Source organism: Linepithema humile, chromosome 4 (genome assembly GCF_040581485.1).
Source record: "Linepithema humile isolate Giens D197 chromosome 4, Lhum_UNIL_v1.0, whole genome shotgun sequence".
NCBI lineage: Eukaryota > Metazoa > Arthropoda > Insecta > Hymenoptera > Formicidae > Linepithema > Linepithema humile.
Genome location: NC_090131.1, coordinates 6,152,485 through 6,167,762, shown reverse-complemented (window position 1 = coordinate 6,167,762; position 15,278 = coordinate 6,152,485). Strand labels below are relative to the sequence as shown.

Here is a 15,278-nt window from a genome sequence, read left to right as displayed (position 1 = left end):
ATCACACGCAACCACCAAGTTCCACCAACGACTCTTGAAAACGGCCGGCCAGTAAGTTCAGTTTAAGTTAGTTTTTTGCGCATGTGTAGGATACGAGTCAGTAGTGTCTCGTGCGAGAAAAATAGAACACCGCCATCCAGGCGTATTAGAAATGTTTTTAAGAATTTATGAAAAGTACGAAACATATGCATGTACGTATGGAAAAGATACATAAATATTAATTCCAATTTATCCGTTTATTTTCTTACGTGTTTATTCTAATTGTATTCTATCTGTCTGTCAGGCCGATCACAAGTTTCATATCTATAACATTTATATACGTCGTTGCTGCTGCGTATGCGCAAAAACAACCTGAATAGGAACACTGACTCACATAACGCCGGACTATCGAGGAGGTAGGAGCAGCTGGAAAATGCTAAACGTTCGTTAGGTCAATTTTATAATTAAATAATGGATTATATCGGCATTAAATAACAATTGGCGTGAATATGAAGTAGATTTACGGAGGAATAACTAAATTCATGTCGTTACGGACACAACGTTTTCGTTTCGTCAAAAGTGCGTACTATGCGTGACGGTGTTTGATCGATTGTTTGTTTATTACGAGATCCGCTTTTATGTGTGTGTATGTGTGCGCATATATGATTCTCGGTTTTATTGTTTCACGATAAAATTTATTTATACGCGTTTATCGAAGGATTTTGTTCATAACGTGTCCCTTTAACTGATTTAAAACTAATTTAAAATATAGAGATTGTAGTGGTGTTATGCAAGAATTTCCATTCGCTTATAACATATAATCCTCTTTATTTATTCTACTTATTCTGAGTCAAAATATGGCTTTAAAATCAGAATTCAGGATAAAATTTCTAAGACAAGGTTTTTTGCAGGAAAATTTCTTTGCTCTGAGGGTTTTGGTATTGTAATTAAACAGCAACTGAATTGTTGAAATAATGGAGAAACCTGTTTCATCAGACATAGTCATTATCGCTGGTAATTCTCATCCAGAGCTCGCCAACTTGATAGCAAAGTAAGTAGAATAGCAATAGAGATGTACAATGTGAATATGGAATGTTTACCTGTTATTATACCTATTCTGATAGTATCATATTGATATATCATTATGATTGTTATGCAACTGCGTACCAACTATTATAGTAAATTTGTTTTTTAGACATGCACTATATTACTAAGTTTATATATTTAAAAAAAAGAAAAGAAAAAAATGTATTTAAAAAAATACAAAAAGTGCTGCTAAAAGAAGGGATAATAATTTTAATTATTTATAAAAATGATTGATTTAAAATTTCTGCAAATTGTATATTATTGTTTGTTCTGTACATAGTATTACCATAATCTTATTATTTTTATTTTACAGTGATAGATAAATATAAATGTAGTAAAAGACTATTACTCATTTGATTACTAAAATTAAAAAAAAAAACATTTAATTCTAATTTATGTATACATAAAAGATATAAGTTTTAGATAGCTTGTTGTTTATTAATAATTATTAAAATTAAATATTTTATAAACTCTTACCAAAATTCTTATTTATACTCAAATTTTTTTACACTCAAAGTCGTTTGGGTATAAAACCTGGTGGCTGTGCTGTATATCACAAATCAAATCGTGAGACAATGGTGGAGATAGGAGATTCCGTACGTGGCAAAGATGTGTATTTAATCCAAACTGGTACAAAGGATGTAAACAATAACATAATGGAGCTTCTCATTATGGCCTATGCTTGTAAAACGTCATCAGCCAAAAATATTGTTGGAGTGATTCCGTATCTACCTTACTCCAAACAGTGCAAAATGCGCAAGCGTGGCTGCATAGTGTCTAAGCTCTTGGCAAAGATGTTGTGTACAAGCGGTCTAACTCACATCATCACCATGGACCTGCACCAGAAAGAAATCCAAGGATTCTTTGATGTTCCTGTGGACAATTTGAGAGCTAGCCCATTCCTTCTGCAATACATTCAAGAATCCGTATGTAGAAAAAATTGAAAATAACACAATTATTGTAAATTATAATTTATTTTATTATAAGTTATCTTGATTATAGTAGCAATTTATTTTATATGATATCAATCTTTTGATATTAGTACAAAATGTTTTGAACTTTAGAATTAAAAACTTGTGTATATTTCTCTTTTCTTTTTGAAAATAATATTAGATTGATATTATATGTTTAATCTCATTCAGAGATGCAATTGTATTACTTTCATACATATAAATGTTTTATTTTATATCGTGCTTTTTATTAAATTGTTAAATTGTTTTTCTTTTTTGTCAGATTCCTGATTATCATAATTCTGTGATCGTTGCAAGAAATCCAGGTAGCGCAAAGAAAGCGACTAGTTACGCAGAAAGGTTACGTTTAGGAATTGCAGTTATTCATGGCGAACAGAGAGAAGCCGAATCTGACATGAACGACGGTCGCTATTCACCGCCCGGACTAGCATTAGCCGCACGCACCATGGACGTTGGTGTGGGTATGCCTTTGCATCCGGCGAAGGAAAAACCACCTATAAGTGTCGTCGGAGATGTCGGAGGACGTATTGCTATCATGGTGGTGAGTGACATAATATATTATCTATATACACTATGTAATGATGATCTACAAGAGATAATTTTCAGGATGATATGATAGACGATGTACAGTCATATGTAGCAGCTGCTGAGGTGCTGAAAGAGAGAGGAGCTAATAAAATATACGTTTTGGCTACGCATGGTTTGCTCAGCTCGGACGCTCCTAGACTCATTGGAGAATCTCCGATTGATGAGGTGATGATGTGAAAAGAAGTCATTGGATTCTTCATGTGAAACATTGTGAGAATAAAAGTTAAATCCGTTAAATTCTTTCAGGTGGTTGTAACCAATACAGTTCCTCACGACGTGCAGAAGATGCAGTGCCCGAAAATCAAGACTGTCGACATCAGTATTCTTCTAGCAGAAGCGATCCGGCGTATACACAACAAAGAATCGATGTCTTATTTGTTTAAGAATGTAACCTTGGAAGATTAGAAACCGAATGCGTATGAAAAGTTACAGTTTAATCATACATAAATGACAGTCGAGAGTTACGCACGATTCGATGCCGGGGACCATGTCCAAAATACATATCCGTCTCTTAATTTTCTACACTATTTTTATATTTCCCAATTTGAAAGAAAACAAACGTATAAACAAATCCTTTATGTTTATCAATGATAATAATTGGCCAAATGTCTCAATTATATATATATTTTTTTTTGTAGGTATTTTTTCTCTGTGTAATCTATAGTCTGAAAAGCCGATTAGTCGGATGTAATATTGTCATCACCTTAGATATTGTAAAGTCTTAGGATTCGAAGTCTTATAGATATGTACTCTTAACAGTGCTTACCAGTGATCTAGTGTTAGTTTTATTGTATGATTATGTAAAGTCTCCTTGTATTTTAGATCAAGACGTGTAATAAATATATTTCAAGATATAAAATTTTGTTGCAGTTATTTCAACACTATTTCTTCAATATTCTTAATAAAATATTTAAGACATTTTAAAAACATCTTTAAGACGCCTTAAGAAAGACATTGTTTTTTTAACTTTAATAATTTTGAATTTTGCAACAAAAAAACTTTCCAAAAATAAAAAAAAAAAAGACGTTTTAATTATATTTAAGTATTTTGCGAGCATCCTAACACTGTCAAAAGTAGTCCAGAAGTAAAAATAAGCATAAAGAAAGGTTATGTTTATCCGTTGAACGACTCAAAACGTTCCATTTTAGCCGGAATTTTAAGAATGTTAACAGGAACACATGATGATATAGGAGCTAACTCATTGCATTGTCGGTAAGTGTACAGACTGCACTAGTTGGTACATTTACCATCATGTACAGTCGTTATGTTGTTTTCGCTAACCAATAGATGGCATTACTCCGAAGAGCTCCTCTCTCTCATCATGTGCTCCTGTTAACAATTCATAAAATCCCGGATAAAATGGAGCGAAAGAAAGGAGATAGAACGAGTATATCTGCTCTCTCTTTTCTGCGGTATCCCCTCCATTCATGCTGCTTGCTCTTGCGTCAAATCTGGTTGTCATGGAAACATATAGTGTTTACATCGCGTGTAAATTCTTCTTAGCACTCCGCAATTTCGCATGAAGTTTTATGCTTTTACGTCATCTTAATTCCAGAAAGAAGTATCCTTTTTGTATAACACGGCAATGGATCTTGAGTTGAGCAAGATTATTGTCTCGTTACAAGCAGACGAGAAGAATCGTCGCAGACAAGCGTTGGAGGAAATCATGAAGACCATATCTCAGGAAGGAATGTCAAACAGACTCGACGACGTGATCAAACTCTGGGAAGGCGTGCACAGATTTCTAGTTAGGATGTTGAACGATAATACAGAGACGTGTCGAGATCTGACTGTAGAAATACTGATAATATTTCTGGAAGCTCTGCCTGTCGACGACAAGCACATAATCTACATTATACCAATAATGTCCAGGCGGCTGGGCGCACAGGAGCAGATCGAACCGTCGGAAGAAGTGCGGTTGAAATGCGTGTCTCTTTTGCGAATGATAATATTAAAGTATAAGGATTTGTTGGCGCCATACATCCAGGATGTGACAGGAATACTGGCGCGCACTGCCATGGATAATTATCCAAATGTAAAGAAGGAGAGTTGCAGATGCATATCAGACTACGCTAGAACTCTTCCTAGGCATTTCTACTCGCAATCCGAGTATTTGATAAAACCAATCTTAAGCAATTTTACACACCAGCATTACAGAGTTCGGCTAGCTGCTGTCAAAGCGATAGGCGATGCGCTTCAGTATGGAAATAACAAGTCGATGGAGGAAGTGGCGACACCTTTGGCACAGAGGCTCTTTGATCAAAGCGGAATCGTCAGAGAAGGTATATTTTGTACATGTAATCTTTATTTTTAACTCATATTAATTTTGTGTAATCTTATTGAAATTATACAGCTGTGATTGAAGTGTCTGGTCGCTGGTTGATAGAGCTGCCTCACAGATACAGCTGGTGGCACAGACTTCTACCCTTGATTTTGACAGGGTTGCACGACGAGCTCGCGGAAATCCGTGTGAAAGCGGCAGATATGTGGGATGCCGCGGGAAAATTGTACATGGAGGAAAACGAGAATGATGCAAAGTTGAAGGATAAAATGGACTTTCTTACTGAAGACCCAGAGCATTATCCTCCAGGAAGTGAGTTATTTGAAAAAAATTGCAAATGTATGCAGCCAATAGATTATATTGAGAATCAGGCTGTATAAAATTGCAATCTTTAGTTCCTAGACCGAACTTAGGATGCCGTGAGATTGCGCAGCAGAATCTGTCCAAGCTTGTTAATGGCATTAGCACCGAGCTCGGAGATTGGTTGCCGGATATACGTGTGCGTTCTGCACAATTGCTCTGTGTATTGATATTGAATGTGGAGCAGAACGTTACGCAGCATATTGAAAAGCTCTTGCCGCCTATGTATCGGTAAAGTTTCCAACCTTTCCATTGAAGATTAAATACTCCTAAGATTATTTGTTGTCAGAATCAATCATTATTTGTTACAGGGCTTGCAATGACGAGGACAAGAGAGTTGTGCATTGTGTGGAAACGGCGGCGCAATATCTAGGCTATTTCGTGGATCCGAAAATTTACTGCCACTTAGTGCTACCTACTTTAGAGGAGTCTCTGACAGCCGGACACTTGTGTGTTTTCGCGGCGATTATCAGCGGTAGCGAACGGAGAGCTCTCTCGCTACAGCTTCACAAAATCGCAAACTTCTTGCAACAGCCGTATATCTGCCAAAGCAAAAAGAGCAACTACCAACGTCAAGTACTATCCTGCTGCAACTCTCTTCTCTCAGTTTGTAAAGAGGTGAAGTATAATCCTTTTTTTATTATACAACTTCTCATTCGTTTATTTCTTAATTTAACAATGCATGTTTTTAATTTGCAGGACTGCATATCGATCACTCAAGCTTTATTTACCGTGATATTCACCACGTATGCGATGAGCGTGGAATCTTCCGTTCGCGAGGAAGCAGACAGACTTCTGGAGGTGCTCGTTGAAATAAACTCGCTAAAAGACACCGAAGATCTTTTCTACGATCACATAAAGCCACTGATAGCATCGATTCACGACGACTGCGCCTCGTGGTCAGTGTACAGCGCGGAATCGCAAATTTTCTGCGCTTCTTTGAGCCGCGCTGGAATCGCCATGGCGTGCAACATGGACCTCATGTTACTCATTCTCAAGAAAACCATGAGCAAGGACGCCGATCCCGAGCTAAAGCTGCGACACTTTATTTTGCTTTCCGAGTACTTCTCGAACAATCAGAATTTATATCAATACATTGAAGATTTGCATAAATTTGTGAGCACGATTCTCGAGGAATTGATTATACCTGCACTCATTTGGACCGCCGGCAGGGCGGCTGAAACTATCCGCACAGCCGCAGTTTGCTGCCTCTGCGCCATTTTGCAGAACAAAATAATTAATCCCGATGAGAAGACTGAAATTAACGAAGCGGATTCGTCTGCGAATCGAGAGAATGAGAAACCTAGAATATCCATCACAGTAGAGCAGTTTCCATCGATCTTCGATAAAATCGTGCCCGTCCTCGTCAGTCTAGTGGACGATAAAGCGAAGAAGACTAGATTATACTCCATGCACGCCATTTGTTTATTGATATCAGTTGGACAAAAGCTATCTTGTCTAAACGATCAACACATCCATAGCACATATCCGGTAATATTGAAAAGACTCGACGATGGTTGCGACGACATTCGCTATGCTGCTGTGGAAGCACTTGTGGATGTGTGGAACGCTGCACCTGAAAATTACGACACTGTCGTCTGCAGAAGTCACATCGACGCTCTGTACACAACGATGATTATTCACCTGGACGATCCGGAGTCTCGTTTCCAAGAGATAATGCTAGGTAATGATCAAATTTTTGCTATGGTTTCTTCTCTTTAGCATCTATTTATATTCTCAGAATATAAATTTGATAATATAAATTAAACTTTAAATATAATTTAATTAATTTAGCATAATATAAATTTTAATACTTTAATACTTTAGTGTACTAGTACTTACAAGTAATGTTAGTAATAGTAATTAGTGTAATTTTTTTTTAGATGCATTAAAACACGTTGCAAAGATTTATCCCGAGTTCCTGCAACAAAAATTGCATAACTGCCGACCAAATTTTAGGAATAAAGTAGGAGTAGACGCACTTTTGGAATATTGCCAAGATATAATCAAAAGAGATTAAGCTCATTTCTGGAAAGATGTGTCTGGTTGCATATATTATACTTCTGTAATTTCTAAGATAGATGTAAGTTTTATCAAGATTGTATATTAAGTCAATTTTTCTAGGTATAAATTTTTCTATCAACATTGTGTTGAATCAAAGCAATAAATATAACTATTAAAAAATTAATATTCTATACTACAGCAAAATGATTAAGAAAAATTAAGCTCTTATTTAAACGGATCTATATAGAATTTAATAACTTGAAATGCACTAATTTTATTTTATTTTATTATAGCAATTGGCAATTTATTTTATTAGGCTGAAGCTATTAATACAAATCTTATAAAAAATTAAGTTTTCACGCTGAGTATTAAAAGCAATTAAGCTGGAGTAAGTTGCAAATTTTATTATTTCAATTCAGGAGAGTCAAAACTAACAGAATTTAATTCGACAACACGAGGTAAAATAGATTTTAAAATATAATTTAATTTTTAATACATTCCGCATACATTGATTTCTATCAGCGATTGAATACTGATTTGGTCTTAAATGTGTTTCCATATAAAAATCTCGATTTTTAATCATAAACTTTTCTACATTTATCAGCCAACTAAACACGCGTTTAGCAACAAAGCCAACAAACATGCAGATTGCAAGCACAAAGCTCGCGGGATATAACCTCAATGCACACATGTTACGCGGCTACAGGAAGTACCCGCCCTTTTGAAGGCGCCGCCATGTTGTCCATGTCTTCCGCTCGGCGAAGTGTGAAGCGGAGGGGTAGACAAACGAGATTAACAATCGGCCGATAATTCGGTGCAGATTCCGCGAGCACGAGGACCGGTTCTATTGTCGTAAGCCGCCTGTCAAGCTATTCAGAAGTAACGGTGAGTGTTTTCGAGAGTGCGAGCAACCGTGCGACGAGCTCGATAAAGCGAATCCGCCGTCACTCGCGTCTTCTCCAGCGATGATGTTTATCAAAGGAGTTGTCTCTCGCGGTTGCTTTTTTCCCCGGCGACAAGTCCGGATCTTGTGGAGTTAACCTTTAATCCGAGCTCTCTAACTGCGCTGTATCACATCTTCCGCATTTGAAAACGAGATAAACGTGCAATAAAGCGGGAATCGGAGCCGGTGTAATTTTGCTGAGTTCAGATTCGGCACCTCGTCTATTTTCTCTTTCTTGCAACGTACGTCTCGCTCCAAGTGCAGAAAGTGCAAGCGAGAGCATCACGGATTAAAGGATGTTTCGCTGGTTTCTGTCATTACGCGCGGCTGCCCGAGATCGATCTCTCGGAACTTTCTAAAAATATTTCGCCGATATACACGGCGCGCGCGCTTTTCCGCTCCGCTGTCCGCCGCTGATCGCGTCGTTTGACGCGTCGCCGCCGAATTCTCCGAGTTTCCACCAGCGAGCGAAGATTTCTATATCGTGCGATAACGCATTTTCCCTTTGCTCTCTCTTTCTCTTTCTCTCGCAAGTCTTTTTATATATATATATCTTTCCTGATTTGAACATAGCGATGTCTGACCCTACGGGTGATCATGTAGATGCGTTGGAAGAAGAGTTGGAAGTGGAATCCAATTATAAGCCTCCACCGGAGAAGACCATCGAGCAGATCCTGGAGGCGGATAAAGAGGACGAGAGTCTGCGCAAGTATAAGGAAACGCTTTTGGGAGAAGCAAAGTCTGGTGGTATCATAGTAGGTAAGTGCCTTTTTTACACGTTTATATAATATTTTCTTTGCGACATGTATTTATATTTTGTATGCAAATTATTTTTCAAGTTATCATCGAAATCCTTCTTCTGTATTTTTTGTTTTTATTACATTCTATTAGGATAGCCACTATCTCTCCTGATTTTCACAACAATGAGATTTTATATAATTTTTGCAAAGTTTACCTGTATTGATTATTGATATTTTTTGTAAATGATTTTTTTATATATCAGGATTTATTTTTAATGGTATTTTTTATATAGTGCTATCTTTATGTTTATTTATTATTAAAGATTGATTATACAGCAATTTTATTTAACTCTGGAGAAAATAAACTGCCTCTATTTTGTAATATTAACACATTAGTAAAATATCCTTTGAATTTTTGTAGATCCAAGTGATCCTAGAAAAGTAATAGTAAAGAAATTAGCGCTATGCGTCGTCGATCGACCAGATATGGAGCTGGACTTGACTGGTGATTTAACTCAGTTGAAAAAACAAACGTTTGTCATCAAGGAGGGCGTAAGCTATAGAATCAGGATTGATTTTATCGTGCAACGCGAGATAGTACATGGATTGAAATATGTTCAGAAGACCTATCGCCTTGGCATGCCCGGTATGTATTTAATTTTTTGCTTTCATATAACAATGTTATATTTCCAATTAATTACAATAATGTTAATTTTTCATTAATGCTTCTAATGCAAATTAGGAGTCACGGGTAAATAGATTGTATAGTTGGTTTTATTCAGCAAAATTGAATAAATTTTATATCTACAATTTGTTGTTTCAGTGGACAAGATGACGCATATGGTAGGCTCGTATCCTCCCAAAACAGAACTCCAGTCTTACACAACTCCGGCCGAGGATGCGCCCGCTGGTGTCATGGCGCGAGGTTCCTATAGCGTCAGTTCTCTCTTCACGGACGACGACAAACACGAACATCTCAAATGGGAATGGGCGTTCGAAATTAAGAAAGATTGGAAAGAATAAGCCAGCCTTCCATTCCGCTTGGACATAAAGGAGCCGGAGAGACGATAATTACAACTCCTAGCCTTACTACTTTGCAAGTAATAATTAAGAACATGAAATGCCAAAATAGACTTGAAAGAATAATTTTTAATGTTCTTTAGTTGTGGTCGGTGTTGCCATAAAAGAATTAATTACTTATATATAAATATATATTTTAAGTAACAAAAAGAGAAAGAGTATAAACGGTAATTTATTAAAAATTTTCTTCGGTTGGATATTTGATCATAGAAGTAGATTTCGAGAATTGCAAAGTACACACACATATTTTAGTCACTAGTACAAGTGTAGTAATTACTTAAACGATGCACGATGTGACAAATCAGTATTTCCGGAATGATGAGTGTTAGATGCATAACATGCAGAAGTAAAGTTTACAGTGAATGTTACAATTACATACTATGGTGATCTACTAATATATATATATATAAAAAAATAAAGTGCTCTAACAGAAAATATTTAGAGAATATTTGTACAACATGGTTTTTGGATGTAAGAATCAGATTTGATAACTGTACATTTATTACGTATTCGATATTTTACGCAGTGTACAAAATCATATGCTAACTATTTATTGGTTTAAAAAATTGATAAAAGAAATTGTAAGAAAGACAGTCACAGTGCTCTTATTTTATTTTATTTTATTTCCATACGAGAATATTCTTAAACAGCAATATTATGTCGGTCGTAAACTTTTAATATTATCTTGAAAAGTAGATACATTAATATTGCATTATTATAATCTATATTATATTAATTACTAACCTCGTAAGCAAGATAAATTCTCTAGCATCTTGTGAAATGATTGACACGAGTTTTTGCATACAATAATTATGGCCATACTATTATTTACAATAATTAAATGTAATGCAATAGATAAAAGAGATTTTGAAAAAGTCTCTGCGTTAATAAATTTTAATAGGTTTACATAAATAGGAAGACTATTCGTTTCAGATCGATGTTATATTTTTCCTATTCATACGTATGAGTACACATTTCCATCCAAAATTGATTGAACTTTCTGCTGTCTAAAAAAAGCTCTCGATAGATAATGCTATAAATAATTATAATTAATTTTTTATCATTGCCCGATAGAGTGATAATACTATTTCTTTATGTTATAATCGTTTCTATTGCTATAATGCATTTAAACGGCTAATATATTAACTTATGATTGTATTGAATATCTGATGAATATGTGAATGCTATGTGCACTTTTCAGTAATGAAAATATGCTATAAGAACGATTATAATATCTCGTTTTATACATACTTTTTCTAGTTGCCAGCAATTACTATCGGATAACATTAACATAAATGCATATGTGTGTGCACTGAAAATTCCAACAACCATGTTCTTCACAAGAGTATATCGTAGCAAATGTCACAGAATAATTAGAATCGTTGAGAAGAATCCCAATCACCCCAGAAATCGCGCACATCACCGAGAACTAATCCGTGTAAAAATGTGTATATCGTATGGCCATGTTTAGAGCCTGTGGTGTTTTCACAATAGTCGTACCAATCGATCGTGTAAGCTAGGATTGCTGCGCATTTGTATGATAATGAATGATGACCAGAGGAAGAATATATTAGAATAGACGTTTTGTACCTTTACTACGAGCTTCAAGAGAGAAACAAATAGATCGAGAATAGTTACCTCATTGAAAAAAAAAGTAACACAAAGTATATTGGTATACGTACGTGTCCATGTAAAATCGAATCGTCTCGCATTCTCACTCAGAAGAACCATGATATTTTTCCATTACGACGTGTAGTCGTTCCGATTGTGTCCCGCAATAGCGTCAACCCTTGTCGCCGAATAGGTGTGGATCTAGGTTCCTTTCTCGACTATTTCTTTTGGTGCATTCATTTATATCTCGTAAGCTGAGAGAAAGAGAGAAGAATACGTCTTTTTAGAGTTGTCTGGGATTAGTTGAGCTTAGAACTTGTGTGTACTTCATCGTATTTCGATAACCATGTGTATTCATTTGTATTATGCGGCGAAAATGCGATTACTGTATAGCAAATATACAATTTATGCCAATACTCGTGTCTCTCTTTATCTATCAACGTTGGTATTTTCGCAGAGATATGAATTGAGAATTGAGATTGAGAATTCTTTTTAATTTTATAGAAATGCGCAAAATTGATATGGATTTTTACATTAAAAAATTATGCTTTGTTCGAGATTATATGTTATCTTATATATTCCCCAGAGAAAGAGAGAGAGAGAGAGAGCTATCCTATAAATATCTCTTGACATTTGGAGCAAATTGGGATAATCGATAGAGTGTGGTAGCTTACAAATATATCGCGTATTACGAACGTGAGGCTTGCATCTGGTAATCTGTTTCATATCACTTGTCTTTTAGTTACGTGATTATAAAATAAGCACTGAGGAGCTTGTAAGAGTAGCTTAACTTTCGAAATTAAAGAAAATAAACTCAGCGCTGCTAATATTAAGCACATTATGCTTATCTTAAACTTTCCGTTTCCCGACTTCGACGCAACTGGGGTGCTTCTGCCACAATGTTCACGTAAAATCTTTCATTATTGATTACTTCATTTTGAATGAGCTACATCTGCATTTGACGAATGCATCCGGATGCATTTTTCGACCCGAATCTTGTCTCCGCGGAGTCATAGTTTGCCGCATGGATATATTCGGTATCGTCACCGCCGCGGCTGCTGCCGGCAATGTCTATTGCGATCGCAACAACTCGGCCACGGTCACGGTCACGGCCACGGTCACGGTCTACTCTCCGGTCGCCTCTCTCGCGGGCTCTTTCGCGTGCGTTCTCTCTGCTATTCGCCGCGTCGGCCCCCGGTCAGCGAACTCGGCCCGTTCTCGCGTCCGCCAGCGACGCGTGCACAGTGCTTGCGCCAAGACACGACGAATGCCAGGCGCAACAGTGATCGAATCTGCAAAAAGTGAAAAATCGATTAGCCTCGTAGCAAATGTATACTTCATGTATTATTAGTGACACAAGACTCCAGGCAGTTTTCACTTTTTTTTTTAAGCATATAAAATTTGCTTCATCAGATGTCTTTGCATTGAGTTTATTTGTCGAGATTTGATTCTATTGAGCCGAGAAGGGAAGCCCGACATTGCGCTTTTCGGGCGATTTCGGGCGCAAAAGGGAGGCCATAGGAAGTCGAAGGACTCGCGCAGGGTGTGGTTTCCTCACACGCTCGATTGATGCCTTTATACAGGATTAAGGACTTTTGCGGTTTATTGCGCGATAAGAACGCGGAAGAACTGCGAAAGAGAGCTTCTTCGAAAGTAAATTATTCCATTTTAAAATTTTATGTCCACTCGACAACGCGATCGTAAATGCTTATTAAACAAATGCGCCAATAAAGTTTGCTTCATCACTAAATGACAAAATCCATTTATAACAGCAAAGACGTATCGTGAACATAAACAGCTTTGGGAAAAAAGCCAATTTTCTTATCATTAGGCTCTGAGAAAAAGTTAATTACCTTATTATTACTTTATTGTCTTATTAAAAGCTCGAGATGCTCCTTCTTTTTCCGAGAAGAAGATGTTTTCCTTTCAATATTATTGTGAAATAACATCCCTATATTGTGTTCACTGATTGCTCAGCGTTCAAGCATAAATTATGCTGACCGCACATTGTAGTTCTTGAAAATTGGATGCAATTTTCTGAGCTCATTGATTGAATTGCAAGGTAAGATTTCCAGGTAAGCGTGCGTCATACGAGCATCGATGAAATATCTGAAATACATATCGCAAAGTTTCAACATCAAAGTTTCCAAAAATCGCGTGTGTTTTGATTGACAGATAAACACAGTTATTACAAGCTTTTTGCTCATCGTAAACACTAACGACTTTGAAGAATTGATTACAATAAATTCTAGGTAAAAATTAATCTTACTTGTCAAGCTGTTTGACGGTGAAATTTAAAGCCCAAAGAAACTTTTAAATCAAGTTGTGCTTTTATATAAACAATAAGATTATAAATGCTGTAATTATGAACTCAAGGAACTCACCGCGGGCAATGAAAATTAAAGCGTTGACAGACACAATTTGCGACGCGATAAAACGAGCCAAGAGGAAGAAATGTTTTCTCGCTAAAAAAAACTGTACATTTCCGGAAAGCGAGCGAATCCTGGCAGACGCGCGGTTCTCATTAGACACGCTCGAAAAAGCCCCTGGCTCCTCGAGCCAAATCAAATTAAGTCGCGGCTATCCGACTAATTAGGGATAGCTTTTTTAATTGGTCGCTCAGCCCGAACGACTGTGTGCTCCATGCAAAGCTCGTAACAGGATCCTCCGTTGCTATTGCCGCGGATGATATACCGCTGATCGGATCCGGCGAAATCCGACGGGATTAATGAACGATGACTATTAACGCCGGCATGAAAAAAAGCCGTTCTCGTCGTTCCTGAAAATATAAAGTAAATGCATTGAATTTTATAAATCATTTTTGTGCAATTTGATAGCTCTGTAATCCTTAATAATATCAACAATTGGAAGTGTCTCAGTAGTCAGAAGAATTTAAGAAGCAATCATTGTTGATTTGTTCTATTAAGCTCATTGTATTAATTTATCAAAGTTTTTTAAATATTGTTTCTGGGGATTTTATATTTATAAATATTAAACAAGTGTCTTGTTAATGCGGGATATTGGGACATTTCCGACTACTAGGACATTCACCTTGTTAAAGTTAACGAATCCTCATTCATTTTAATGGCATTGAAATTAATTCAGACTTACAATTTTTATGACTTTAAACGCAATAAATGAAGACATTCTACGAATGCATCGTACCTTTTCAGTGCGTCGCAAATTGATATCAAGTAACGCCGGACGAAGGAAACCGTTAGCGCTGATTTTTCGTCGTTAGCGCAGGTGATATGCGATATCATTGTTTCGCTTTAATTGGAAAGCAAACATGTGCGCCTATTAGGCGAGCCGCCGAGCTTCGTTCGAAGCTGTCAGTCGAATCTCATCAATCTGATCAGCTGGGAAGTCTGCGTGGGTCGCGCAGACCCAGTTCTCTGAGGAATCTGGAACGATCGGATCCGCCGTCTTTGAAATGCCCTCCGCTCCTTTCCCGCCGTCGCTGATTTTCAATGGCAAGTGTGATGATACTGTCCAGATCTACCAGCACGTCGGACATTTCATGCCTTCGAGTTCATGCCTATTTGCGAGAGGCATTACGATCCGTCGGATTCCAGCTGGCGAGAAATCGCATAATGAGTGGAGATAGCGAAATGGATTAAGTGTCCGGCAATTTA

General features: G+C 36.9%; 3 protein-coding genes and 1 long non-coding RNA gene across 9 annotated transcripts; 3 read left to right on the top strand and 1 right to left on the bottom strand.

Moving 5' to 3' along the window:
- Positions 1–63: 63 nt before the first annotated feature.
- Positions 64–3,483, top strand: LOC105671954 (phosphoribosyl pyrophosphate synthase-associated protein 2). Of its 3 annotated transcripts, none has more exons than XM_067353561.1 (7): positions 64–191; positions 284–395; positions 891–1,030; positions 1,583–1,991; positions 2,299–2,577; positions 2,643–2,789; positions 2,871–3,483. In XM_067353561.1, exons 3-7 carry the CDS (start codon positions 954–956, stop codon positions 3,027–3,029), a joined length of 1,071 nt encoding a protein of 356 aa, XP_067209662.1. In that variant the 5' UTR covers positions 64–191; positions 284–395; positions 891–953; the 3' UTR covers positions 3,030–3,483. The 3 variants fall into 3 exon arrangements, with proteins under 3 accessions (XP_067209662.1, XP_012221954.1, XP_067209663.1); XM_012366531.2 differs by having other exon boundaries at positions 284–421; XM_067353562.1 differs by lacking the exons at positions 64–191; positions 284–395 and adding an exon at positions 419–558.
- A 186-nt stretch (positions 3,484–3,669) lies between these two features.
- Dnaaf5 (Dynein axonemal assembly factor 5) lies at positions 3,670–8,003 on the top strand. Of its 3 annotated transcripts, XR_010889801.1 has the most exons (8): positions 3,670–4,906; positions 4,978–5,217; positions 5,301–5,496; positions 5,577–5,883; positions 5,965–6,949; positions 7,149–7,348; positions 7,563–7,727; positions 7,874–8,003. XR_010889801.1 is itself a non-coding variant. In XM_067353482.1 (6 exons), exons 1-6 carry the CDS (start codon positions 4,210–4,212, stop codon positions 7,283–7,285), a joined length of 2,562 nt encoding a protein of 853 aa, XP_067209583.1. In that variant the 5' UTR covers positions 3,670–4,209; the 3' UTR covers positions 7,286–7,453. The 3 variants fall into 3 exon arrangements, 1 of the variants encoding a protein (XP_067209583.1); XR_001100713.2 differs by lacking the exon at positions 7,563–7,727 and having other exon boundaries at positions 7,874–8,002; XM_067353482.1 differs by lacking the exons at positions 7,563–7,727; positions 7,874–8,003 and having other exon boundaries at positions 7,149–7,453.
- RhoGDI (rho GDP-dissociation inhibitor) lies at positions 7,995–12,059 on the top strand. Of its 2 annotated transcripts, XM_012366459.2 has the most exons (4): positions 7,995–8,154; positions 8,786–8,971; positions 9,374–9,598; positions 9,776–12,059. In XM_012366459.2, the coding sequence occupies exons 2-4, from the start codon at positions 8,788–8,790 to the stop codon at positions 9,973–9,975; spliced, it is 609 nt and encodes a 202-aa protein (XP_012221882.1). In that variant the 5' UTR covers positions 7,995–8,154; positions 8,786–8,787; the 3' UTR covers positions 9,976–12,059. The 2 variants fall into 2 exon arrangements, with proteins under 2 accessions (XP_012221882.1, XP_067209667.1); XM_067353566.1 differs by lacking the exon at positions 7,995–8,154 and having other exon boundaries at positions 8,200–8,971.
- Positions 10,157–15,254, bottom strand: LOC105671916 (uncharacterized). The gene is made up of 4 exons (XR_010889811.1): positions 14,809–15,254; positions 14,028–14,422; positions 13,497–13,752; positions 10,157–12,935 (listed from the first exon to the last, which is right to left on the bottom strand). It is a non-coding gene; the product is annotated as an uncharacterized lncRNA (long non-coding RNA).
- Positions 15,255–15,278: the final 24 nt, after the last annotated feature.